At 39.5% G+C, this 27,034-nt stretch overlaps 2 protein-coding genes and 1 long non-coding RNA gene across 3 annotated transcripts in view; 2 read left to right on the top strand and 1 right to left on the bottom strand.

Moving 5' to 3' along the window:
* LOC138965292 (scm-like with four MBT domains protein 1) overlaps positions 1 to 1,610 on the bottom strand; it is a 33,461-nt gene extending 31,851 nt beyond the window's left edge. The window contains exon 1 of the mRNA XM_070337422.1: positions 1,538 to 1,610. The gene's annotated coding sequence lies outside the window, so the exon portion shown is untranslated. The remainder of the gene's footprint in view (positions 1 to 1,537) is intronic.
* Positions 1,611 to 4,029: 2,419 nt separating this feature from the next.
* On the top strand, positions 4,030 to 16,620 carry LOC138965291 (store-operated calcium entry regulator STIMATE-like). Its single transcript, XM_070337420.1, has 7 exons — positions 4,030 to 4,352; positions 9,007 to 9,055; positions 9,554 to 9,649; positions 11,545 to 11,666; positions 14,850 to 14,962; positions 15,352 to 15,435; positions 15,990 to 16,620. The coding sequence occupies exons 1-7, from the start codon at positions 4,160 to 4,162 to the stop codon at positions 16,221 to 16,223; spliced, it is 891 nt and encodes a 296-aa protein (XP_070193521.1). The 5' UTR covers positions 4,030 to 4,159; the 3' UTR covers positions 16,224 to 16,620.
* A 5,050-nt stretch (positions 16,621 to 21,670) lies between these two features.
* On the top strand, positions 21,671 to 24,651 carry LOC138965290 (uncharacterized). The gene is made up of 2 exons (XR_011455396.1): positions 21,671 to 21,932; positions 22,282 to 24,651. It is a non-coding gene; the product is annotated as an uncharacterized lncRNA (long non-coding RNA).
* Positions 24,652 to 27,034: the final 2,383 nt, after the last annotated feature.

The raw sequence follows: 27,034 nt of genomic DNA, 5'->3' as shown, positions 1-27,034 counted from the left end.
AACTATTTGGCTTACAATCACGTATCTGTCCAGGATTTTGTATACGATAAGGACATTTTTTTTTTTTTTCATTTCATTTTCATTACTTTATTGTCCCATCGCTGGGAAATTCGGGTCGCTTCCTCCCAGTGGAAAGCTAGCAGCAACGGAGTCGCGCTACCCAAGTGTCTGCGTGTTTAGGTGTATTCAGCCACCTGCACTTATGGCAGAATGACCAAGGTCTTTTACGTGCCATTGTGATGACACGGGGGTGGGACATGGCTTCCGTCTCTGGGTCTGCACATAAAGTTGACCCGTGTCCGTCCCGGCCCGAATTCGAACCTGCGACCTTCCGATCACAAGTCCAGTGCTCTACCAACTGAGCTACCGGGCCCCCCATACCACCAACTGGACACATACCAAAACACAACAGCCTGATCGACTGCTCATTTCTGTGCAGAGAGGGAATCATTTTATCAATTAATTTATTGAAAAATTAGTTTTTTAATAAATCAAATAACAACAATAGTTTCTTCTTGCACACACAACAGCTAGGCTGTACATTTTTGGATTTTGTCCCAGTGGCGGTATGCCTTGACAGATCTGAGATGGTGAGCAAAAAAAATGTTTTTTGTGAGAAGGACTGTGCCTTTAAAAATACTGCATGAAAACTGTTAAACCCCAGTCCAATCTTCTTGCTACAACTTCTGTACCTCATATAGTACTCATGCTGAAATGCTTTATTATTAGTTGAATTGTAAAATATATTTTACTTTGTTAAATCAGTGAACATGTTAAACTTCTCATACAAATTAATATGTAACATCTCAGTTTTAATTTGTTACTAAAAAAAAAAGAGTCATGCAACATCTTTGCAATGAGACTGTGGGAGAGGGTAGCTTTATATATAGGCAGTTACATATACTGTAACAACAATTTTCGACCGGTTTGAGCACTTTACACGAAACAGATTGATGAATTGTCTGGTAGTTAATCACATTCGGGTTTGGCTCGGCCGCCATTTTGTACAAAATACCTCTTCATGTTAAACCGTCGTTTTTTGTTGTCAACAAAACACAAACCTACAAACGATATGAACACATGTCAGTAAGAAAAACGTGAGACCTTTGCCCTGAATCTTTTTTTCCCTTTTCAGAGCTAGTACAAGACGGAAACGGACTTCTTATTCGATTTTAATCTGAACATGTATACGACTATTTAATAATTTATGCTCGCTGATTAATCGAAATTGAAAATTGTATTTAAAAGCATAACCATGTCACTCAGCGCAGCAAAACCAGACTACAAAGAATCAAACATGTTGGGAAATAGTACGCTTCATTTTTTTCCCATCTACAACTTACAGAAGACACTCATATTTGAAGTAATTAATCGTTCAAAAATCGTTTATCCTCCATTTTGATACCCAACAATAGGCCTACCATCCTCCCGACAAACTGAAGCAGGAAAATTGTTAAATTCAATGCAACGCACGACAAACTACTGGTAAAAGTTCCATTACATACCAATTTATTCGGCAATGAAAAGAAAAACTCACCACAAAATGACCTAGGGCTAGCAAAATTGAAATTGTCTTGTGATACTGTGAAGCGGTCTCTCGACGACAGAAAGCCAAGATGGCTACCTTGACTCGATTGCGCATGCGCGTTCTATTGCACATTCAGAGACGTTCATAAACAGTGTCTAGACCTATTTTTCATTCAGTATATAAAATCAATGATACAGATTATCAACAATGGTTTTTCCTTGGATATTGCTCAAAGTAGATTCAAATTTCACAAGTACTGGGAACAAAAATTATGCGTACGACTTCTGTGTAAATGTACCACATTTTTTGTGTGGTTTAGTTGAGCATAATCGTCTGCATTAACCTGCTTATGAAAACACGAAAGTAAGTGATGAAATTAATTTATGAACAGATAGATGCATACATAAGGAGAAAAGTGAGGCGAGGCAGACAGAAATTGTAAAAGCAAACAAAAAAATAACGTGTGGAGATATATATGATAAAAAAAAAAAGAAAAGAAGGTCAGTAATCTAAATATAGGTCCCTGGTAATGACGAGGAGCGTTAAAGGCCTGCAGACCTGCTAGTGACTTAACCCCCTTCGTGTGTACACGCAAGCACAAGACCAAGTGCGCACGGAAAAGATCCTGTAATCCATGTCAGAGTTCGGTGGGTTATAGAAACACGAAAATACCCAGCATGCCTCCCCCGAAATCGGCGTATGCTGCCTGCATGGTGGGGTAAAACGGTCATACACGTAAAACTCCACTCGTGCTAAAACATGAGTGAACGTGGGAGTTTCAGCCCATGAACGAAGAAGAAGAAGAAGAAGTTTGCAAGTTAATTGTAATATTTTCGTCAGCTACTCCACCGTAAACAGGGCCGGACCCAGGGGGGGGGGGGGGGGGGGGGGGGTTCCAAGGGTTCCGGAACCCCACCCCTGGAAAAAGCATGTAGGCTACCTTGCTTTGGGTGGGTTTTTTTTTATATTCAGTCAAGTTTTGACTAAATATTTTAACATCGAGGGGGAATCGAAACGAGGGTCGTGGTGTATGTGCGTGTGTGTGTGCGTGCGTGCGTGTGTGCGTGTGTGTGTGTGTGTGTGTGTGTGTGTGTGTGTGTGTAGAGCGATTCAGACTAAACTACTGGACCGATCTTTATGAAATTTGACATGAGAGTTCCTGGGTATGAAATCCCCGAACGTTTTTTTCATTTTTTTGATAAATGTCTTTGATGACGTCATATCCGGCTTTTCGTGAAAGTTGAGGCGGCACTGTCACGCCCTCATTTTTCAACCAAATTGGTTGAAATTTTGGTCGAGTAATCTTCGACGAAGCCCGGGGTTCGGTATTGCATTTCAGCTTGGTGGCTTAAAAATTAATTAATGACTTTGGTCATTAAAAATCTGAAAATTGTAAAAAAAAAATAAAAATTTATAAAACGATCCAAATTTACGTTTATCTTATTCTTCATCATTTGCTGATTCCAAAAACATATAAATATGTTATATTCGGATTAAAAACAAGCTCTGAAAATTAAATATATAAAAATTATTATCAAAATTAAATTGTTGAAATCAATTTAAAAACACTTTCATCTTATTCCTTGTCGGTTCCTGATTCCAAAAACATATAGATATGATATGTTTGGATTAAAAACACGCTCAGAAAGTTAAAACAAAGAGAGGTACAGAAAAGCGTGCTATCCTTCTTAGCGCAACTGCTACCCCGCTCTTCTTGTCAATTTCACTGCCTTTGCCATGAGCGGTGGACTGACGATGCTACGAGTATACGGTCTTGCTGAAAAATGACAGCTACTTGACTAAATATTGTATTTTCGCCTTACGCGACTTGTTTACTAGTCAGTTTAGCACCAAAACAATGCTGCTCTTAACCCTCAAAACAAGGCCCAGAATGCACCAGATTGCACAGATTTTAACCGTTTTTCAAACATTTTCCGGGGGAGCATGCCCCCGGACCCCCCTAGTTCGCTGATTTGCCCCCCCCCAAAAAAGGAGGAACCCCCCCCCCCCCCCCCTTACAACTCATTTGGTCCGGCCCTGGTAAGTAGTCGATGAGCAAGTGCGGGGTGGTTCCATAAAAGACGCGAACAAATGAAGAAAGTAAAGAAACACCCACCCCCCCACCCCCCCACCCCTATAAGCAGAAATTGAAACTTATGATTAAAGTTGATACACATCCGAGACATGGAGTAAAATACAAATGATGGCATTCAGTTATCACATTCAACACCCATGTAAAAGAAAAAGAAAAATCGAGTCAGTTATTGTTTGGCTTTCATTAGTTAAAATCAAAACAATCTTGAAGATCTTTTGGATTCGGATCTGTTATTAATTTTGTATGTGTGGGAGACTGTATTCATTTCTCTATTTTTCCTGCTTTCTAACTGATGACTTATTTTATCAGCGATTTCCTCGTGCATTTTGGTATATTTCTGAGAAAAGATGCCCTTTATGTTTGCCAAGACTATGCATTCTTGTTATTATAGCTAGGAAGCCCAAGACATTACAGAAGTGATTCATGATGGCTGCCGAGTCAGTCTGTCAGGAAGGATAGACACACAATGACAACGACAAGACACCTGAATTTGTCACAGAAAAGCCGTCATTTCACATACATTCGGTGAATTGGCTATGGTGGTGGGTAGAGACAACGACGCGCTTAGTGTCCATCGCATTATGAACTATGACACGAATTCGTCTGCTTCAGTCGTTGAGTCTGGAGAAAGTGTGAAAGAACTGCATTGTTCGTCAGGAGATCTGCTGGGAGCCTTTGGACTTTTTGTCCAGGCTCTGCTGGCATTCCTCGCCTTCACTTGTCTAATTGGTAAGTTCGGAGACTTTGAGACGTGTTTGGTTGATCTCTCTCTCTCTCTCGCTCTCTCTCTCTCTCTCTCTCTCTCTCTCTCTCTGTTTTGTATCTCTTCATTATTTTGTTGTCTTGCTTACTGGATAATTAGCTGATTCAGTATCAATAAGTATATTGTTTAATTAAACAAACAAACAAACAAAAAACGCCCCAAAACGCTACTTGAGCTTAAATATGAGTAGCTCTCCTACTACATGGCCAACAAAACAGGGTCTCCGTGTTGGGCACCTGAACATTAACCATGCTATAAATAAAATCAATGATATTTCTACAATGCTGTTAAATACTGGAACAAGTTTTCACATTTTTGGGATCACAGAATCAAGATTAACACCTCAGATTTCGGATTCTGACGTTGTTATTCCAGGTTACAGTACGTTACGCAGAGACCCTCAGCAAAGTAGAGAAACTGGTATACTTTTGTACATAAGTGAATCAATTAGTTATACACGAATAATACACCTTGAGAACTTCGTGGAATCTGTGTGGATTGAAGTTAAGTTGAGAGGAGCACCTCCACTCCTCATAGGATTTTGTTATAGAAATCCCGCAGAGCGAGCAAACTGGTCAGATAACTTTACACAGATGTTAGATGCAGTTCTGCTCGAGTCAAAGGAAACAATTCTGTTGGGAGACTTTAATGTTGATTTGCTTAAACAAAACAAGCAGTGGGTTGATATGATTAACCTCTATAATCTTAAACAAATAGTCAACACTCCCACTAGAGTCACATCATCCAGCAGTACTCTGATAGATCATATCTATGTTACTGATCACCATAATATTGTCGAATGTTGTGTTCCAGCCAATGGTTGCAGCGATCATTTTCCTGTCTGTTTAACATGGTCAAGAAAGGGTGTCAAAATTCCTAAAGTTGGTCACAAGACAATAAAATACCGCTCTTTTTCTCAAATTAACGAAGACACCTTTCTACATGAACTTTGGAATTCCCCACTATCTGATACTTACAATTTTACGGATCCGGACGAAGCCCTAACACATTGGCTTAGTGCCTTCAATGACATATACGATAAACATGCTCCGTGGAGAATAAAGAGAGTTAGGCACATTGTAAAACCTAAATGGTTTGATAATGATTTACAACATGCCATTGACCATCGCGATTTTTTAAAGTCGGTTGGCAAGGAAGAGGAATACAGAGAACAGAGAAATAAGGTAAATTCACTTAAACGAACAAAAAAGATAAAATATTTTCGTGACCTAGCATCAAGTTCAAAGCAAAACTCAAAGAATATATGGAAGGCAATAAATGAACTTACGAATAAAAAGGCTGCCAGTCATCCGAGTTGTATCAAGGACATATCTCCCGATGCTTTAAACACACATTTTTCCAAAATTGCTGAAACTGTGATTAAAAATGACAAGTCCAAATTAAATGATTTGAAAGTTTTAGAAGAATTTTGCAAATCAAAACAAATTTCATGTCCAGCAAAAATTCCCCTTCTTACAGTACCTGAAGTTTTTCACGCACTTACACACCTCAAGCAAACAGGCACCCGGGGGCTCGATGGGCTTGATGGTAGGATTCTTAAATTGTCAGCCCCCGTAATTTCTGAAACACTTACCTACATTTACAATCTCTGTTTAGACAAAAAATATTTTCCAGTCGCCCTGAAACAGGCTAAAGTCATTCCTCTGTTTAAATCAGGTGACAAAAGAGACCCCTCAAATTATAGGCCAATTTTCATTTTGTCTGTGTTATCAAAACCACTGGAAAAGCATATCAACAAACACATCCTAACACATTTCAACCAAAACAACTTATTCCATCCTAAACAATCAGGATTTAGAGCTAAGCATTCCTGCCACACTGCCTTAATCTCTCTTGTTGATCAGTGGTTGGACAAAATAAACGATAATGAATTCTGTGGTGCCATTTTCGTAGACTTTGCAAAAGCCTTTGACGTAATTGATCACACATTATTGCTTAGAAAATTCGGTTTGTATGGCGTCGGATATGATACTATCAATCTTGTTAGTTCATTCCTCTCTGACAGACAACAGACAGTTCTTACAAACACTAGAGCATCGAGCATGCAAGCTGTAGATTACGGTGTACCACAAGGATCGGTATTAGGACCTCTGCTCTTCTCAATATATGTTAATGACCTCCCCCTTTATATTCAACATTTATGTGAACTTTTTGCAGATGATACCACAATTCACTCCAGTAACAAAAATTTAACTCGCTTATCAGAATCCCTCCAAGGAAGTCTAAACCAGCTGACAGAATGGACTGACCTAAATCACATGTCTCTTAACCCAAAGAAAACCAAATATATGATAATTACAACTAGACAAAAACGACAGAATTTTACCTCAACTGGTCCCGATTTAATGATTGACGGCAATATAGTGGAAAAAGTCGACCATCACAAAGTTCTAGGTGTCCACATCGATAACAACCTGTCTTGGTCAACTCACATTGAACAACTTAGTAAATTAGTGTCAAAGAAAGTGTACCTCTTATCTAGAATTAAACACTTCCTTAATTGTCAAGCCAGGAAGTTATTTTTCACTGCTCATATTCAGTCTCTTATTGATTACGCATCCACTCTATGGGACTCTGCAAGTGATAATTCCCTAAAGCTACTCAGCAGATTACACAAAAGAGCGCTAAAAGTAGTATTACTCAAACAGACTACTCTCACCGACTCAGACTACATCAACATAGGGGTCCTACCTCTGAAGTCAAGAATGAATTACAACAAAGGAATAATGATGCATAAAATTATGACAGAAAATGCACCCGAAACCATTTGCTCAAAGTTCTCTTTGAAGAATTCGCACCACTTTATAAAACTAAACACTCCTCTTCCTAGGATAGACCTATTTAAATCAAGTCTTGTTTATTCAGGAAGCAGCCTCTGGAACGCTCTTCCGGACGCCCTGCGGCAATCCACCAACACAGATTCTTTTAGAACCAAATATTCTTTCCATTTAATGAACTCTATGAACAAATAAACTTGATTGGTATGTTTTCTTTGTATACAGTTGTTCATTATCGGAATTATGGTTTATTGTGACAAAATCACGAAGATTTGGCTCTGTAATACATTGTTTTGCTGAGCTAATGTATTGTTGGGTTACTTTCCGTTTATCTTCATTGCTTTACACCCAATTTTGAACACTACCTTATGATCTACAATGCTTCTACATAATGCGCTTCATGTACATAAACTTATATGTTCTACCATTAATGTTTTTATGTAACCTTTTTTTCCCTAGTCATAGTTATAGTAAAATAGTTTAGTCCCTCTTTAGGGCGAGGGCCAGATGCAAAAAAGCATATCTATGCTTATTCTTGTCACCCTCGAAAAATAAAGATTTGTCATTGTCATTGTCATTGTCATTGTCTCTCTCTCTCACAACCCTCGAAAAATAAAAAATAAATAAAAATCTCTCTCTCTCGCTCTCTCTTTCTTTCTCGCTATCTCTCTGGCTATCTCTCTATCTGAGTTTCCCCTACCCGCTACCGACAATTATGCATTTTTGTGCATTTCATTAGTCTGTAACAAAGGACAAGACTATCAAAGGATCTACTGGCACCATTTGCATGCTGAAATGTATTTTGAACAAAGTTCTTTAATATTCCTTGTCTTCAACTTAGTTCAAGCTCACACACACACAATAGAGCAAGGAAAGTGGGGCAAAAACTGTTAACATCACTATGCCCATAAATAGAGATAATTTTTAAATAGGCGTTGCGCTCTCCCAGTTTCCGTTGCGACGATAGCCAATACTGGCTCCTGCAACGTACCCTTACCAGATCCAGATCCGGGTCCTGCTAATTACCGTCAACTGCCGTTACGGAACTACCGTCAACTACCGTCAACTTTTTGTGTGTCTTGAACTTCTTTTTTTTCCCCTAAATGCAGGTGGCTGAGTTCGAAACTTGCGAAGGTAGCAGAATCGCCATTTGGGGCGATAAGCACGGGATTTTTGTGATTCACGAAGTAGAAGTGGATGAGAAGTGGATGACTAGGACAAAGTGAAGTATTGGACATGCCTGTGAAAAGTAAGCCTGATTCATGCTACATGCACCCTTATATTTGTGTTGAGAGCCGGATTATCGACGAAATCGATGCAACAATTTCAATGCAAGGGAGGTAACTCTTGTTACTCGAAAGCACAAGTATTGATGACGTCATGTGATTAGTGCTTCTGCTCCTTCATAAATCCTCGCACAAACATGAAAATAATGCCATGAACAGTGAAAGTTGCAAATATAAGTCATGATTGCAAACAATTATGTAACAAAACACGATCTAAGGACGAATTTTCTTATTTCTGATGAGGTTTTCGGAGACAAGTTGTACCGCCCCAAATGGCAATTCCGCTACCTTCGCAAGTCACTTTTTCGAACTCAGCCACCTGCATTTAGGGGGAAAAAAGAAGTTCAAGACACACAAAAAGTTGACGGTAGTTCCGTAACGGTAGTTGACGGTAATTAGCAGGACCGCCAGATCCACACACACACACACACACACGCATACAAGCACACACACACACAAGAAAAGGGGGGTGAAAACAGCACATCATCTTTTTGTTCTCAACCACTGTCTGTTAATATCTTTTGCTTGTGTTCCAGTCAAGCGCTACTGTGAGCCAAAGTCTTCCCGGCGCCCTTGGAAAATATGGTGAGTGCAGATAACTAAGACAGATGACTGTAGGCGTTTTCACAGAGAGCTAGTCATGCTTGTCAGTGTTTTGACTGCTTCAAGGTAGAGTGATGTCTTGTGGAAACTTAATTGGTAATTGAGTACAGTCAGGGAGGATCAGAAAAACACTGTGAGAGCGCTGAGTAATTTTTAAGTTTCAGATCAGGTCACAGTGACCTCCATCTTTTAGATTATCAGTTTTAATGTCTTTTTGAAATAGAGAGTTGTGGTCAAGTATACTTGCTTCAAGAATCCTATCCTGATAATATAATTTTTTAAAAATTGGCAAAATATCTTTGTATTGATGTGATATTTATCCCACAGACCTTGGTTTAAACAAAACTTTATTCAATTTTGGTATCGTGACATACAATTTATGACATAGGGGATCCCACAGACCTTCAAGATAAACTTGAATCAGATGGTCAGAAAGTGTACTGAGAATTTTTTGAATGTTGTTATTTTGATTTTTGTTAGGTTCTTTGACACCTCCAAGCAAGCTCTGGGAGCAGCGGTGATCCACTTTGCCAACGTCTTCCTGGCAGACATGTTCACGGGGGACCCTTGCACATGGTGAGTGAAACTTAGCTCTCATAATATTATTTATGCTAAAAAAGTTACGTATTTCTGTCGGACTTTTCATTCTAGGCCCTCCATAAATTTGAGCAAATCATGAAGTGAATCTTAAGATGGAGGTAAATCTAAACAACGAAGTGACTGTGGTAAGATGAACAAAGTTAAAAAACAAAGGAATACTGTACTCACCGATACAAGAACGAGACAAGACGGTACGAATTTTCGCTTATGGAAGCTTCATCAGGAAAAACAAGAACACAAAAGACAACAAAAAGCAGACGCAACACGGAACGAACCTTGTCTGCTTTTTGTTGTCTTTTGTGTTCTTGTTTTTCCTGATGAAGCTTCCATAAGCGAAAATTCGTACCATCTTATCTCGTTCTTGTATCGGTGAGTACAGTATTCCTTTGTTTTTTAACTTTGGAGGTAAATTTACAGATGTTAGTAACAGAAAATTGAAAAAACTGGGGTTTTCTAGGAAAATAAGAGGAGGGGATAGGGTCCGCTGTATTTGCTTCCAACCCCTCCTCCTTGCCTCCCCCCCCCCCCCCCCAAAAAAAGAGAGAGGTTGAAGACAAGGGAGGGAGGAGAAGGGAGACTATCCACAAGAGTCAAAAGTTGTTGCATCAGCTGCGTAAATTACCCCTTTAGTTTTATTGATTGTGGACATGTTTTTATGTACCTATTTTGCAGGTGGAAAAAAAGGAATAATGCCTGGGCTTTCTAATGTGTTAAGCAAATCTTAGTGTATCTATATCCCCAAGTTTTTTTTCAATCTTAAGCATAACAGTTTCTAAATTTATGTACAGTTGAATCCCCTTTTTATATTTAGTCAAGTTTTGACTAAATATTTTAACGTAGAGGGGGGAATCGAGACGAGGGTCGTGGTGTATGTGCGTGTGTGTGTGTAGAGCGATTCAGACTAAACTACTGGACCAATCTTTATGAAATTTCACATGAGAGTTCCTGGGTATGAAATCCCCGAACGTTTTTTTCATTTTTTTGATAAATGTCTTTGATGACGTCATATCCGGCTTTTCGTGAAAGTTGAGGCGGCACTGTCACGCCCTCATTTTTCAACCAAATTGGTTGAAATTTTGGTCAAGTAATCTTCGACGAAGCCCGGACTTCGGTATTGCATTTCAGCTTGGTGGCTTAAAAATTAATTAATGACTTTGGTCATTAAAAATCTGAAAATTGTAAAAAAAAAATAAAAATTTATAAAACGATCCAAATTTACGTTCATCTTATTCTCCATCATTTTCTGATTCCAAAAACATATAAATATGTTATATTTGGATTAAAAACAAGCTCTGAAAATTAAATATATACAAATTATTATCAAAATTAAATTGTTGAAATCAATTTAAAAACACTTTCATCTTATTCCTTGTCGGTTCCTGATTCCAAAAACATATAGATATGATATGTTTGGATTAAAAACACGCTCAGAAAGTTAAAACAAAGAGAGGTACAGAAAAGCGTGCTATCCTTCTTAGCGCAACTACTACCCCGCTCTTGTCAATTTCACTGCCTTTGCCATGAGCGGTGGACTGACGATGCTACGAGTATACGGTCTTGCTGAAAAATGGCATTGCGTTCAGTTTCATTCTGTGAGTTCGACAGCTACTTGACTAAATATTGTATTTTCGCCTTACGCGACTTGTTAATACCTCCAAACATCCGAAAAAATTAGGTCTCAAAAAGGGGGGAGTCTTAATATAAAGGTACATTATACAAGTTATGAATAGAAAATCTGAGAAAACAGGGTCCTGAAAAAATAGGGGAGTCTTAAACAGTTGGGTCTGAACAGGGGGGTTCCACTGTATTTCTATGCTGCTGTTTGTGACAAAAATGGTGCTTGATGTTGTTGGTGTGTCAAATTGTTTCAGGTACTTCATCAGTTTCTTGCTGGACTCCACAGCGGGGCTGCTGGTGATTTACTTGGGCTTGAAGCTGACCCAGATCCTGGCTCACCGGTCTACCTGCAAGTCGCTCTACTTCGGGGAGTATGGTCAGTATGCTACAATCATTCCCCCCTTTCAACACCCAACAATTTTACAATTCGATCCTCCCTATTCCGGACACGGGTCAACTTTATGTGCAGACCCAGAGACGGAAGCCATGTCCCACCCCCGTGTCATCACAATGGCACGTAAAAGACCTTGGTCATTCTGCCATAAGTGCAGGTGGCTGAATACACCTAAACACGCAGACACCTGGGTAGCACGACTCCGTTGCTGCTAGCTTTCCACTGGGAGGAAGCGACCCGAATTTCCCAGCGATGGGACAATAAAGTAATGAAAATGAAATGAAAAATGAAATATTAAGACCTTGCTTTTCCAGATTTTCTGTTCATAGCCTTAGTCATTTTTGCTCCATTTTAACCTCCATCCAGTTTAAGACCTGCTTTTCTCAGATTTAAGGTCTTAAAAAAGGGGTTCGACTGTACAGTGAATCCCCCTTTTAAGACCCCACAAGAAAAGACAACTTCAGAATTCCTCCCTTTTATGACCTTGCTTTTCCACATTGTCTCTTCATAGCCTCTGTAAATTGTCCTCCATTTTAAGGCTTCCTCCAGTTTAAGACCAGCTTTTCTCAGGTTTAAGGTCTTCAAAGGGGGGTTCCACTGTCCTTTGGGCATTGATTGCTTCTGTTTATATTTAGTCAAGTTTTGACTAAATATTTTAACATCGAGGGGGAATCGAAACGAGGGTCGTGGTGTATGTGCGTGTGTCTGTCTGTCTGTGTGTGTGTGTGTGTAGAGCGATTCAGACTAAACTACTGGACTGATCTTTATGAAATTTGACATGAGAGTTCCTGGGTATGAAATCCCCATACGTTTTTTTCATTTTTTTGATAAATGTCTTTGATGACGTCATATCCGGCTTTTCGTGAAAGTTGAGGCGGCACTGTCACGCCCTCATTTTTCAACCAAATTGGTTGAAATTTTGGTCAAGTAATCTTCGACGAAGCCCAGGATTCGGTATTGCATTTCAGCTTGATGGCTTAAAAATTAATTGATGACTTTGGTCATTAAAAATCTGAAAATTGTAAAACAAAATAAAAATTTATAAAACGATCCAAATTTACGTTTATCTTATTCTCCATCATTTGCTGATTCCAAAAACATATAAATATGTTATATTCGGATTAAAAACAAGCTCTGAAAATTAAATATATAAAAATTATTATCAAAATTAAATTGTCCAAATCAATTTAAAAACACTTTCATCTTATTCCTTGTCGGTTCCTGATTCCAAAAACATATAGATATGATATGTTTGGATTAAAAACACGCCCAGAAAGTTAAAACAAAGAGAGGTACAGAAAAGCGTGCTATCCTTCTTAGCGCAACTACTACCCCGCTCTTCTTGTCAATTTCACTGCCTTTGCCATGAGCGGTGGACTGACGATGCTACGAGTATACGGTCTTGCTGAAAAATGGCATTGCGTTCACTTTCATTCAGTGAGTTCGACAGCTACTTGACTAAATGTTGTATTTTCGCCTTACGCGACTTGTTAAACCTGTCCTGGACACTGTATGTTTGTCTGCATGCTTTGAGTAATTGGTCAGGCAAGTATACTCAGTGCATTATAGCGGACACTCTGTCATGAGCGTCATTATTCGCTCATGTTTTAGGGAGATCCATTAAAATGTCATCAGTGTAGTCTGGAGTCTAATTTCTGCCCTCGATGGTCAATGTGAAGAGGTATAGTGCCTGTAAAAATTTTTACTCTAACTCTATCTCAACCGTTTGATTTTGATATGTGTGGGTTTTTTTTTTAGTTTTTTTAGGGGAAGGGTGGCATTGCTTTTAGCTTTTGAAATGCAGGCATCCTATATTCGAACACTTCAATACAATTTTGTGAAATGTGTGTGTCAAAATGTTTAATGTAAAATGTTTTAAAGGCTGTTCTTTTTTTTTCTTTTTTCTTTTTTTTTTTTTTACCTCAGTTGCATGCAGGCTGCTTCAACCCTTCTTTTTTGCCTCTCTCTTCTTGAAGTTCTTCTTTTTTTCTCTTTCATTTTGGCGGGGAGCATCCTTCTTCGTTGGTCTTTTTTTCTCTTTTGTTTTGGCGGGGAGGATCCTTCTTCGTTGGTCTTTTTTTTTCTCAATGAAATGTACACAATAACACCTTTCAATCTAACTGTATTAATCTTAGTTCCAAATCAAACATACAACATATATTCATAGGTTTACCGTAAGGGTATTTACGAATGCAAATGTTAGCGACAATTATCAAATAATTTATATATTCTACTGCCTGAAGGGAAATGTTTTTGCGTGGTGGGAAGCCCTGCAGCAAGGCTGTTTCTGCATTCACAGACCTGTTTACCCTTACGATTTTGGCGTAATTTATTACGATTTTCTGCAAAAAATACGCCATTCCGCTATCCGTGTCAAGACTACGATTTTCATAAATAAAAAATAAAAAAAATAAAAAAATAAATTTTTTTTTTATTTTTTTTTAATCAATTCACATGTTTGGCATTGTTTTTTTCAATGGCAAAATGGGGTGAAAAAGCACAGGACTGACCAGAGATCATGTCTGTCTGACGAGACGCTGGAGAGCCTTATTCTAGTGGTGAAGTCTCGCCCTCACTCATTCGGCAAGCGCAAGTACAGTAGAGAAGCGCTTGACACACTGAAAAAGGCCTACTACGAGCAAAAGAAAAAGAATCAGTGATGCATGTGCTTTTGATGGGATCTTCTTTGAAATTATGATGACTACAAAAACTGACTGATGTGTTTTGTTTGTAAATGATGGATATATGTGCATGATTGCGTTTCGCAGACACAGTTGTCATGTGCCGCGGCGTTGTAATTAGCGACGAATGCTGGATGATTACTATTTTTGTGCCAGGATTACTATTTTTGGGGCTGAGCATTACTCCAAAACACTTATGGGGGTAAACAGGTCTGCATTCAATACTATACGAACGTATATGAGCGTTGACTGCGGGAGACAAAGTGTTCTATGCTCAAAGCAAACTTTGTACAGCGAAATTTGCTGCATGCAGATCACAGTCCTTTTTACACTGTGAGCAGCATTAATATTAAGAACAGGCTTTAAGAATCTGATTGTTTTCCATTACCAACGGTAAAGCCAGGGGACTTTAAATGATTTTAATTAAGCTTAAAGTGTGTGAAAAGATGAGAAATGCCTCTACCTGTGAATGTGGTTATTTCAGGTGAGCCGCCGCAGTGCAACGCCTGGGTGGGACAGACAGCTCTCTACATCATCGTCATGATTGTGGAGAAGCTCCTCATGACCTTCCTCGTCTTGCCATCTTTCTGGGTCAAGGTTAGTCTCTACTGAGAAAAATGGCGTATTGTTTTTTGTAAGTTGTGAGAAAACTCTTCCTTAAAAATATTGCTGTGATTGAAGAGATTTAGCGTGGAGATTACCTTTTTGTATTTTTACCTGGAACAGCTCAGAAAAAAACAAACATGTTAGTTTGCAGGTTTGTAATTATCTGTTTGAAAATGTCAGCAATACAGCTTGTTCTCTCTTACAGAATCACATAATTTTTCTTGTAGATGCAAAGTCATTATTCACACAATTATTCTTTCTAACCTCAGCTGTTGAAAGCTAGCTATTCTTCAGTGGTTCTGCTTTTTTTACATGTCTATCTTAGAACTTTTTTTTCTTCTGAAACCATTTTATAGTTGTGATAACTTTTACCTGTGCAGGTGCGCAAGTTTATCATGACGCCAATCAAAGACCCGCGGCTGGAACTGGCCATCGTGATGTTCATTGTGCCTCTCATCGTCAACGTGAGTCAGCGCTTCTTACACTCTCATTTTTGAATGCCCGCTCATTTGGAAGTGCTCCAAGGGATGTAAATCCAGTAGGAACAGGTTTTCTTTCCATGTTTTGAAGTAGGTATGAAAACGTTTTCAAAGCACATCTTGAAAAACACATGTCTTGAGGTGGACACTGTGCATCTGTGTGTTTGTCAGTTTTCGACAATGAGTTTTCTTGTCAACATTTTCTTTTTCAAATTTTGTGATTGTGCCTTCAGATTTCTTTCTGTTGATGCAGTTCCAACATATTCTTTTGTGGTGGTTTTTGTGAACAACAGTGGTTCTCGTTCCCCCCCCCCCCCCCCCCCCCCCCCCCCCCCCCCCCCCCCCACCTATTTATGACATTCACCAAAAATCAGGTCTAAAAATGGAGGAAAATGTACAGATTTTATGAACAAACAAAAATTGAAAAAAACAGTCTTATTACAGAGAAAGCGTTAGATTGTAAGAGTTTTAAAATGGGGTTCTACTGCAAATGTACATTTCAATTTTGATATTGAAGTACTTTGTTTCGGCTTTTGCAGGCGATTTTGTTCTGGGTGGTGGACAACTTCCTGAAGCGCAGCATAACGCAGACCAAGACAATGTACGTCAGTAGCGAGGACCACAAGGTCAAGTACTTCCGCTCCTCCGACCAGGTCAAGTGCTACAACCGCATCGAAAAGATCGAGGAGTCAGACGTGCTGTCCGCTGAGGAGGACGGAGATGTTCGCCAGCGTCATTACGACCCTTCTGAACGCTTGATTTCCGTCAAGTAGACGTTGGTGCACACTGCTGTCGGGCGTGGGGTGTGACAGGATATAAGAATCTAGTAACACTTCTCAAAAAAATGATAATCATCCCACACATCCCCACATCCCCACTCTCCCCTCTCTCCCCTCCCCGGTTTTTTCTTCGTTTTTTTCTGTATTTATTTTAAAAGGTGGGTAGTTGTGATCAGGGATGCTATGAGCTGTAAATATGATTTGTGTGTTATGTCTTGCTGTAAATATGATTTGTGTGTTATGTCTTGCTGTAAATATGATTTGTGTGTTATGTCTTGCTGTAAATATGATTTGTGTGTTATGTCTTGCACAAATCAAGATTGAATGCAAACAGTGTTTGAGTCATGCTTCTGGAAGTACAAACAGAGTCAGACTAGGGTTCATTTTTTTGTTGGGGGGGGGGGGGGGGGGGGGGAGCGAGGGGGGGGGGGAGGTTCATGTATGTTGAGGGTCCTTTGAGTTCAAGTACATTATATTGGACTGAAGCAACGATCCTTAATAACTCCTAAGTGTATATTGACGCATATTCTGCTTGTATAGTGTGTGTTTTTTTGTGTGCACAGTTTGAAAGGGAGCTGACATAGCGTTTACTGTGGGCTGTGAATGGAGTTATTTGAATGGCATCAGGGCAAGTTTGGTTGTGTGGTGTGTAATTTAGTGATTTTTGTTCCTGGACACATGCTTTGCATTGCTGGTGTTGGAGGGGGGGGGGGGTGTATGCACTTTGTTCTTTCTCATGAGGTCACCAATCCATTTACTTAAAGAAGATATTTGCTGTGCTACTGTCACAAGGATCAGCTAAAGCCTGTTTTTTTCAAATGATTATTTTTTTTGTTTTGTTTTTCAGACCTGTTGAGTGTTTTTTAAATTTTTGTTAGTTTTTGTTTTCTGTTTACACACTTGCTCATCATCTTCACTTACTGCTCTCTCCATCTTCAGCCTATGTACATAACAAATATACATATTTTACCACTTTCCTTTCACGCACAACAATCAGCTGCAATGATCAGATGTTAATTAGCCTTGTTTGGACTTTGAAGATGTGTCATGTCTTCTTCATAACATCTCGACAGCTGAGTGATGTCCCTTGGTTCAGCTGAAAAATAATTTGAAATTACTTGGTAGATATTTCCTTATCACTCAGATTCCCTCGCTGACATGCATGGTGATTTTTGGCATGGCTAAAACGGCATCACAGTCACTGGTGCCACTGTCTTCCCAACCTGTGTGTTATGTGCAGGGCTAATTGGAGTAGAGGGGGAGGGGGATCCGGCTGTGATATCGTATGGAAGGGGGGGGGGGGGGGGGGGGGGGAAGAAGGGATGTGCAGAGGTGTGAAAGGAAAATGGTGAAACAAACCCAGCGAAGCAAAGACGTTTGAGTGTTCATGTCTTGTGTTTCTGTGCATTGTTTGTATACATGTTTATGTCTGTGAAAATTCCACTTTTTGTAAATGTGTGCACTGCCACTGTACATAGCTGATTAACCTGAAAGGTGTCGTTTCAATGAAAGTAATCTCGGTCATGACTGTGAAGACAAATTTAAAATAAAGGTGTGAGTCGCAAACGGTTGTAAAATATGAGAGTTTGTAATATGTTGTGACCCTACAAATCAGCAGACTGAGCGTCATAAAGCTTTGTGCTGTAACTGCTGGAAGTCAGTATTGTATTGGATTTGTGTAACATGACATGTATGTATACTGTGTGGTGCTGAGTGCACATTTCTCGTGTTCCTTCCTCTTCCATGTACGTCTTGCTTCTTTTTCACGAAAGAAGGAGAGAGAGAGACGGACTGTGTGTGTGTGTTGCTGTTGCATTGGCCACAAAAGACTGAAACAGAATAGACGAATTCTGGCAATAACTGTTATGTTTTGTGGAAAAGTTGCTTTCCCTTGGTTTTCCTTGGTTTTGCATAGAACCACTGAGGCAAGCTACACGTGGAAACCAACTCTTCCACACCCCATGCAAACTTGACAGAGTTATTTCCCATCATCGTCTATTATGGGTATATGTTCCCGATACGTATAGCAAATCATTGACATGTATGAATGTGGATCAAGTTTTCCCTTTAGCCTTTCATCTAAATGTTACTGTGCTTTTAGAACTAAGCAGAGCCCATGCAAAAGCGAGACGGTTCACTGTGGTGAGATTAGTTTTCAGCCAACTTTCCTTTCTAAGGTAACTTGTGCTTGTGCTGCTTGTATGTTGCCATAGTTACAGCTTGCTGGCTTCAGATTGCCTTGTACAGCCAAGCATAGTGACCCGTCTCAGTTTCAGACCAGACCAGTGTAGTCATTGATAAAGCGGCACAAGGACATTTAAGAAATTTGACAAATATCAAATCTGAAATTTTGAGACTGAAAATAAAAGACAATGTACATTGTACATTTATTTTTTTCATGTTGTTTTTTCTATTTTGTACACTTTCTCTGTTAATTGTTTTATGATGTTATTTTATTTTTTATCAGATTGTTTACATTTTTGTTGTGAAGTTTTACAGAAAAAGAGAGAATACTTGCCTTGGCCTTGCAGGTTGTGCATGATTTTTTTAGTTTTTTAGTTTTTTTGTTAATAAATACAAACAATGTGGTGATGATTTGAGGATTTTGACTGATTTAAAGTTGTTAGTGTACCCCCCGATTCTTGCACCAGAAAAAGGTATAATTTGATAACTTCAGTCTTTTTGTTAGGGGTGAACATTTTGTGCCAAATGAGATGTGATTGTGCCTGACTGCATTAGTGTGCTTGTAATTCTTGACCCTTTCTTGTTCATGTTTCCCGCAGTGGGGCACTGCGGTTATGAAATTAAAGGCCCCTCCTGTTTTTGCAACCGCAGGAGCTTTCTAGTTTGCTGTTAGGTAGATTTTTGGTTCCTCTTTCCTGTCATGCTCTCTTTTTCTTCATGAATTCTTTTCTTTTTTCTGCCTTCTTGCTCATTCACCTGTATTTTTTCCAAAAATCTCTTCTCTTGCCGCTTGTCTCGCGATTCATGTATAGTTTAATCTGTTAGTGTTCTGATGTAAGTCCAGCAGTAGATAGGTTAAGCCTATTTTAACATACTGGAAACTGGTAATCTTCCAGTAGGTATTAATTTAGTTTTACTAAAGCCTGCTGGGACACAAGTAATGGGTTAGTGCATTTGTAAACAGGAATCGCTTGACAAGTGGCCCCCTTCATCCCCCCCTTCCTCGTCCTGATATGGCTCTGCGTAGTCGGCTGGACGTTAAGCAACAAATAAATAAATAAATAAATTGTTCATGTTATTATTATTTATTTATTTTATTTTATTTTTTTCTATGGAGTTTTGGGAGATGATTAAAATGTTTGTGTATGTGATCTTGTTTGTAGCTAAGTGAAATGCCTTTTACTCTTTAATACAAATATTTTGTGGTTACTTGCGCCTTGCAGTAACTCTCTTCAAGTTTATTGAATGTAATTTAGTCAATAACTTGGAAAGCTTCTGAATTTAAATTCATCAGATTGATCATTGGAACGGGTATGGGTGCGCATAGATTTAAAAAAAAAAATCTTGTTGTTCTTTTATCTGAACTTCACTTGCCATGTTTTTGTGCATGCTGTATTTCTGTACGTAATTGTTTCAATTTCATTTCATTATGTAATTACATAGTATTACATGTACATTGTATTTCATTTATTGAATATGTAAACAAATACGGTTGTTGATGTTCAATGTATGAATCATGTAGCGTTTAGAGGCATGAGTGTGTTGCTGACGATAGATGAAACTAGCTCTCCTGTGTAATCAACAGTTGTCACTAAAGGGCATTAACTCTTACATGATATATACAGTGTACCTTCAAGGTTTGCTTTGTTGCCAAATTAGCTGCACAACGTTCACGCCACCACTGTCAAATTCCAATTCCATGCAGACTTTTGTGTACATGTTGTGCCTGAGGCAACGATGACCATGGATAAGGTGCATGAGACAATTACCACCCAAACGGGAGCCAACACCCCCCGCGGGTTAGGGGGAAGAATTTACCCGATGCTCCCCAGCATGTCGTAAGAGGCGACTAACGGATTCTGTTTCTCCTTTTACCCTTGTTAAGTGTTTCTTGTATAGAATATAGTCAATGTTTGTAAAGATTTTAGTCAAGCAGTATGTAAGAAATGTTAAGTCCTTTGTACTGGAAACTTGCATTCTCCCAGTAAGGTCATATATTGTACTACGTTGCAAGCCCCTGGAGCAAATTTTTGATTAGTGCTTTTGTGAACAAGAAACAATTAACAAGTGGCTCTATCCCATCTCCCCCCTTTCCCCGTCGCGATATAACCTTCGTGGTTGAAAACGACGTTAAACACCAAATAAAGAAAGACTTTCCATTCGTCCACCTCAGCCCTGATCTCCGTCTCACTATGGTCACTTGGTCTGCTCTGGATAGTCGGTGGAAGCTGTCTCTGCTGTTGTAGTGGGGGTGTTGTTGGGTTCACCTTCTCTCCTGCCAACTGGTCAGGTCTGAACAGTCAGTGAAAGCTGTTTGGTGGTAGGGGTTCAGTGAAGGGATTTGATAACTCTTTTCATTTCTGTGTAGAGCTCGGACTTGATTTTCTTCTTTTCCCCTCTGCACCATGGTTTGCTTTGTTACTTGCACTTTCTTGTCTTTATATCTCTCACAGCTGATACACTGTCGTTGTGCAGTTTGTGCACCCAGCACCGTTTAGGGCATTGCTTCATGTTTTCAGTGGTGTGGTATAGTCTAACTGAGGGGCAGGGGGTGGATGTTATTTTTGATTTAAAAAAATCTAAGCAATTTTTATATAGTGCTTAAGAAGAAAAGTTGTTCAGGATGATTAGCACTATCTTCTGTTAAAATGACTGGTTTCCAGCTTTCACTGTTTAAGCCCTGTACACATACATTTTCACAAATCAAGAGAGAAAAGCGTCAAATTTATACTGGAAAAGAGCCTGATGCATCGTACCGGGAGCTGTTTTGTGAGGATATCCACAACTGATCATGGAACACTTATTCCTTGACATCAGTATAATGTTAATATTGAGCCCTTTATAGGTAGTTAGTGATCTAGTGCCACGAAGGGAAGGAAGTAATTAAGTAAGACATTATTATGTTGCGTGTCATGTTTCCACCTGAATTTTGTCAAAGAGCTTCACACAAATGCAGTTGGCGTCTGTACCGGTTGAAATATTGTTGTTATTTTGCCCATTGACCGTTCACTCATGGTGCTTGAAGATTGTTTTGTTTGTGGCTAAGGGCCTGTTCTGCCATATATTTACATGTCGGTAAATAGATTTGCACATGACTCACCTTTTGTTCTTGCATGCCTTTTGAATCTAAGGTCCTCATGTTACCACACACTACAAGTACGTCGTCAAAATATCACATGTACAGTAAAGGGGGAAACTTCAACATTGTGGATGGATGTGAAAGGGAGGGGGGGGGGGGGAGTGGTGGGGGGGGGGGGGGGGGCGGTCTGATTTAAAAGATGAAATCATTCTGATTATTCTCTAAAAACTAAAATTAAAAACAAGTTTTTATTGGCTGACGATTTTTATCAAGTCTACCTGACTTTCGACAAAACAATCATGTGGTGTTCTGAACATTGTTGTTCCAAGAAGACAGTCTGATGCATAAGGCTTGTTTCTACAACTTTTGCCTGTAATTCTCTTTTTCATCATGCACCTTAAGACATAGATATGTTTATGTAATCATTATGAGAGACTCAGGTCCACGAGAGACGCATATCATCTCCTAGAACGATGGCAGCAAGTAATGATCATGCGACTACGAACTGGTCACTGTCGCCTCAACGCCCACATGTTCAGGAAGCTGAAGCTGACCCCATCACCAACCTGTCCCTGTGGTCTGGAAGACCAGACTCCAGAACATGTCTTAATGACATGCCCCCAACTCAAACCAATCAGAGACAAAATGTGGCCAGCATCAGTCCCTCTCCGCACCAAACTCTATGGGAGCAGACAAGACCTGGAAGCCACGACGTCATTCGTCTCGCAGACTAAACTGATGGTGTGACGGCGAACGCAAGAAGAAGAAGAAGAAGAAGAAGAGACTCAGGTCGTGTGTAAAGAACAGCCCTTCCCGTGTAAACGATTGGACTGGCCACGTCAGATCTGGACAGGCTACACACGGGATAAGAGATTAAGACCAGCTCTCCACTTGGACACATAGAGAAAATCAAGAGACTGGGTGCTCTCTGTGCAGTGCCAGAATGTTATATTTCATTTCTGAAGGTCAGGATGTTGATTTTTGTTGTGTGTCCAAAGGGAGGGGTGGTACACATGTTACAGGGCTAACACCTTTCCGGTTCTCGCCGGAAATCCGGTTTTTGACAACTTTTAAAACCGGACAATCACGTTTCTTAAAGTAAAACTTTTTTGTTAAAAAGTGTTTTAGTTTCAATGGTTAATAGAGGCAAAATGTGTATTATTTTATAATTTATTAACATACATTTTGGTACCAGGAGAGGCTGTTCTTTGCCTCTACAAGATGAACAAAAGCCTCCACCTGCCGCCATGGACCCTGGCCTTTCAGGTTTTTCACTTTTTTTGTGTGTTAGCCCTGATGTTATCCTGTGTAAAAGCCTGAGCAGATTTGAAATGGAGAGCCGGACTGTTTTCTCGGGAAGGACTGTGCTTTTCATTGTTGCTGCACAGTATCCAGCATGCTTCCACTGTCTGCACCACATTTTTGCAACCTATTTGTGTACAGCTTGTTGGCACGTCTAGTGTTGTCTGGCTTACTACATAGTCAGGGACTGTTTCGCTGAGTCAGTTTACCAAGGGAAGTTTCTCTAACGTTACAACCATCATTTACACTCAAAAAACAAGAAAGGTTTGTTGTTGGAACTTTTCATTATTGACAAAACAAAACTTGAAACGTTACAAAATTCACAGATGAAACGTTACAAAGTTCACAATTCTGTCAATATTTAAAAGTTTCAACATCTTACCTTTCTTTTTTTTTGTTCAGAATGTTGGAACGTTGGCAGTCTATTTGTTTTTAAATTTTATTATTTACACTGTTTTTGCTTTATTGTCAGAAGTCTACTTTTCCACCTTCCCCACCACATGATGTATTTTATTGAATCATTTTACTTAAATGATCGTTTGAAAACAAGTGAAGATGTTGATTTCATTGATGTTTGTTCACACAATGTTCAACCATCTTTGTAGGGAAGAAAATTGGTTACAAAAGAAGAAACCTGTGAAATTTGTGTTCCTGTGCTACTGATGCTTGACAGGAATTGTCAGCATTGTTTTTGTATTGTCACAGCTGTGTTTGTATGAAATGGGTCACAGAAAAGAAGTAGGCATGGAAAATCTAACATTATGGCAACACATTGCATTCTATAATGTAACAAACAAGGGTTATTTGTTTCTTGTAAAGTCACATGCTGTCAATGTAAAAAAAAAAAAAGTTATTTGTTTGTATGTGCATGTTTTGAAGATCTGAGTAAGACTGTACAAGAATAAACTGGGCCAATGTTGACTTTTTGTGCAGTTTACCTTGCTAAGTATTGTGGTAATATTTGTGTGAGAGTTTTTGTGTAGCGAGTAAAGAAACACGAAGAGACGTGACCCAGTGTGTGTTTGGCGGGTCAAGTGCGGAGCTGAGAGCGCTTGAGATGAGTGCACACTGGTGTCAAGATGGCGGAGGGTCGTGGAGCATTGTTGTTGTGCATGACCTGTTGACTCTGTCCCCTTGACCTCCTTCTTCAAGGTGACATAAATTATACCCCTTCCTGACATAAATTATATTTGTTTAGACAAGTCTGTCTTGATGTGACCCATTATCACCGGCACAGACTTGGTTTAAAGTGAAGAGTTGTGGGCTTGGAATTGCCCTGACTGAAGCATAATACGTGTGAGTGTGTTAAGAGGTGGCTGATCTGACCTCTGGTTTTGTCCAGTTACAGCTCCGTCAAACTTATTTCACAATCAAACGCTGCCCGTGAAATCCTTGCTTGCAAAACTTGTTTACAATCAAATGATATGAGTCAAATCGTTGTGTGCAAATCTTGTAAAGAAACAAAGATAAGGGGTTTATTAGATTTAAAATGTTCTTGTTTGTCACCCACAATCATGAAGCGTGAAGATGTATTTTTCAACAGCGGCAAAAACCACGAAAGACGGTATGTGAACATGAGGACGTTGAAAAGGTGCACTTTACATGGTTTTGCATTGCCGCAGTTTTAGGCAAAAAATAAGTAAGTGGCTTGTAGTAAACTTTTGTGTAACGATGTGACCGGCCACTGCAGAATTCAATGTTGAAACAGATTGACATTAATGTTGGAACTGTGCTGAAGTATAGAGTGTGCCTGCTATAATGGTCGGCCTTGATTTAGACAGGACTGTTACACGTGTGTATGAATTCAAGTTTTGGTTAAGGATGGCACCAGCTGCTCAAATAAACCTGGGAGCTTGATGAAGCTGTGTTTATTATGTTGTGAATGACAGAAAGTTGTGTGTGCATATGTTTGATTTCTGTCTTTTGTTTCAGTTTGTCTCCTGACAATTATTATCTATAGTTCATTTCATTGTTATCATTTTTCATTACTTTATTGTCCCATCGCTGGGAAATTCGGGTCGCTTCCTCCCAGTGGAAAGCTAGCAGCAACGGAGTCGCGCTACCCAGGTGTCTGCGTGTTTAGGTGTATTCAGCCACCTGCACTTATGGCAGAATGACCAAGGTCTTTTACGTGCCATTGTGATGACACGGGGGTGGGACATGGCTTCCGTCTCTGGGTCTGCACATAAAGTTGACCCGTGTCCGTCCCGGCCCGAATTCGAACCTGCGACTTTTCGATCACAAGTCCAGTGCTCTACCAACTGAGCTACCGGGCCCAGTGTGTGTGTGTTGATTCAGGACCATATCATGGACACACACACACATTCTCTCTCAAACACACACATTTTTATGAATACACACATGCGCATAATTCACAAACATATAAGGGCCCACCTGCTATTTATTTTTCTTCATTTCATAAATCATGCAAACATTTGTTTTGATTATTCAACAAGAGTATAATCCATGCATCTTAATGGCAGTGCATGAATGGAATCATTTTGATTACCGTATTTTCCGGGTCATAAGGCGCGACTTTTTTCCTCGAGTTTGACCCTTGCGTCTTGTATAAAGAAGCGCCTAATCCGTGTATGAAATACGAAAAAAATCAAAGAGACCGCCTGAGTACCAGTCAAACAACTTGTGATAATGCATGTTTCAGCTACTAGGTACTACCTTGGCCAAGTTTCCTCTCAAGACATCAAAGAGACCGTCCCATCCAAGTTTCCCAATTGATTCGTTTCCGGCCGATTTATGTGGAGCACGTGATGCGCACAAAAAATATTGACGGTCTAGAAGTGTCGTCTGCGCAATGATCGCGGCGGCTTTCTTGACCGCCAAGGACGACCGCGCACGTTGTGAGACGTCATTCGTTAGACCTCAATAGGTTAAACTCGGTCACTGACCCCGGTGCAGGAAGTGTTTCCTCTCTCAGATATGACAGGGGAACCACCTCTCATAGCAAAATCTGGGTCATTGACCCCTGGGAAGAAGGTCAGTGTAATATAGGTCTATGCTATAAACAAGGCAACCCAGCTATCACAATGGACCTGCCTTTGATCTCGCCGCACACACAGAGCACACATATTTCCACTGTATTCTTCCTTTGATGTGCGGCTTATTTTCATTCTTCGACCGTTTGTTACCGGTATACTTTTTCAATTTTGGTGCGCCCTATCGGCCCCCTGCGCCCAATGGGTGACTGGATTACAATTTTTTTTTTAAAGAAGCCTTATGCGCTGTTGCGCCTTGTAACCCGGAAAATACGGTATGTATTAAGATAATGCTGAACAACTGGAGACTTGCTAAGTATAAACATATAAATGTTTTAAAAATATCACATCACTTTGACTTGAGAATGGGAGACATAAAATGTACATTTAACAGTTGAGAAGTATTAATACTGTCATAAAACAGTCATTGTAAAAGTGACTCGTTTCACTGGACGGATTTTTGAATACATAACACAAGAAACATCAACAAAAACATTAAAGCTTTTCAGATAAATAATTCTGGGATACTCAAATATAAAGCTAGGCTAACTTTTTTGTATACTATTCTGTGACCCTAATGGCTTTACCGCAAGGGTGTAAAACAACATTATTCACATTTATTTTATTTATCTCACATGGTGAGAAATAATGCTGTTAATGTTATTTGTTCCATGATTGTCTCAGCACTCCCAACAGTTATTTACCAAGACAGAAAATGGTTGAAACATTTCATGCAGTACCATGAATGTTCTTTCTTTCTGTCTTTATTTGGTGTTTAACGTCGTTTTCAACCACGAAGGTTATATCGCGACGGGGAAAGGGGGGAGATGGGATAGAGCCACTTGTCAATTGTTTCTTGTTCACAAAAGCGCTGCACTAATCAAAAATTTGCTCCAGGGGCTTGCAACGTAGTACAATACATTACCTTACTGGGAGAATGCAAGTTTCCAGTACAATCACACACAAATATACAACACATCTAATCATTCAGATTGTGTTTCCTTTTCAAGTTGGGGAATGATAAGGGACGAATAAAAATTCATGAAGAAATGAAAATGTGCATCAAAAATAATTATAACCGCTAATAAAGAAGATGGATGAAATGCTTCAGTCATTACATTTTTATGACAAAATATCTTGTGTGCAACAAAAGTTGCTGACATTGACATAAGGCAACAACAACAAAAAGTCTGTTTGCGGTATCCCGACCGACCCTATTTTTTCGCGCGACCCTAGACTCTTTTTTT

The sequence above is a fragment of the Littorina saxatilis genome, linkage group LG4, assembly GCF_037325665.1.
Source record: "Littorina saxatilis isolate snail1 linkage group LG4, US_GU_Lsax_2.0, whole genome shotgun sequence".
NCBI lineage: Eukaryota > Metazoa > Mollusca > Gastropoda > Littorinimorpha > Littorinidae > Littorina > Littorina saxatilis.
This window is presented reverse-complemented; position numbering and strand designations above follow the sequence as displayed.